Source organism: Eurypyga helias, unplaced genomic scaffold, assembly GCF_000690775.1.
Source record: "Eurypyga helias isolate BGI_N326 unplaced genomic scaffold, ASM69077v1 scaffold19113, whole genome shotgun sequence".
Lineage (NCBI taxonomy): Eukaryota > Metazoa > Chordata > Aves > Eurypygiformes > Eurypygidae > Eurypyga > Eurypyga helias.
Window position 1 is genome coordinate 1 of NW_010242078.1, and position 411 is coordinate 411.

General features: G+C 51.8%; 1 protein-coding gene across 1 annotated transcript in view; it reads left to right on the forward strand.

Annotated features, from left to right (window-relative positions):
• Positions 1 to 211: 211 nt before the first annotated feature.
• The window catches only part of KHDRBS1 (KH domain containing, RNA binding, signal transduction associated 1), a gene marked incomplete at both ends in the record, with an annotated part of 6,308 nt that continues 6,108 nt past the window's right edge, over positions 212 to 411 (forward strand). The window contains one exon of the mRNA XM_010148972.1: positions 212 to 339. Within this exon, the coding sequence (XP_010147274.1) occupies positions 212 to 339 (128 nt within the window). The remainder of the gene's footprint in view (positions 340 to 411) is intronic.

Below are 411 nucleotides of genomic sequence, written 5' to 3' on the forward strand. Positions count from 1 at the left end.
CCAGTTTCGGCCTCCTGGGATCCCCAGGCGTGAAGGGAGGAAGGGGCACGCCGGGCTAGCGCTGCAGAGGTGGCCTGGCCACCCGGAGGCCGTTAATGCCATTCTAAGTGTTGGTATGTTCGCAGAGGAGGAGAGTGGTACGTCCGGTGGTAATCCAACTAACCATGATGCTTGTTTGGGGAATAAGCAGCCCTGTTTTTATCTTGTTTAGAAATTGAAAAGATTCAGAAGGGTGAAACAACAAAGAAGGATGAGGAAGAGAACTACCTGGATTTATTTTCGCACAAGAATATGAAACTGAAAGAACGAGTTCTGATACCTGTCAAACAGTACCCCAAGGTGAGGGCCGGAAGAGAGCGTACTGAGTCTCTGACTTGTTTCCCGTGGGGTTTGTGGCTGGGGTGGGGGGCG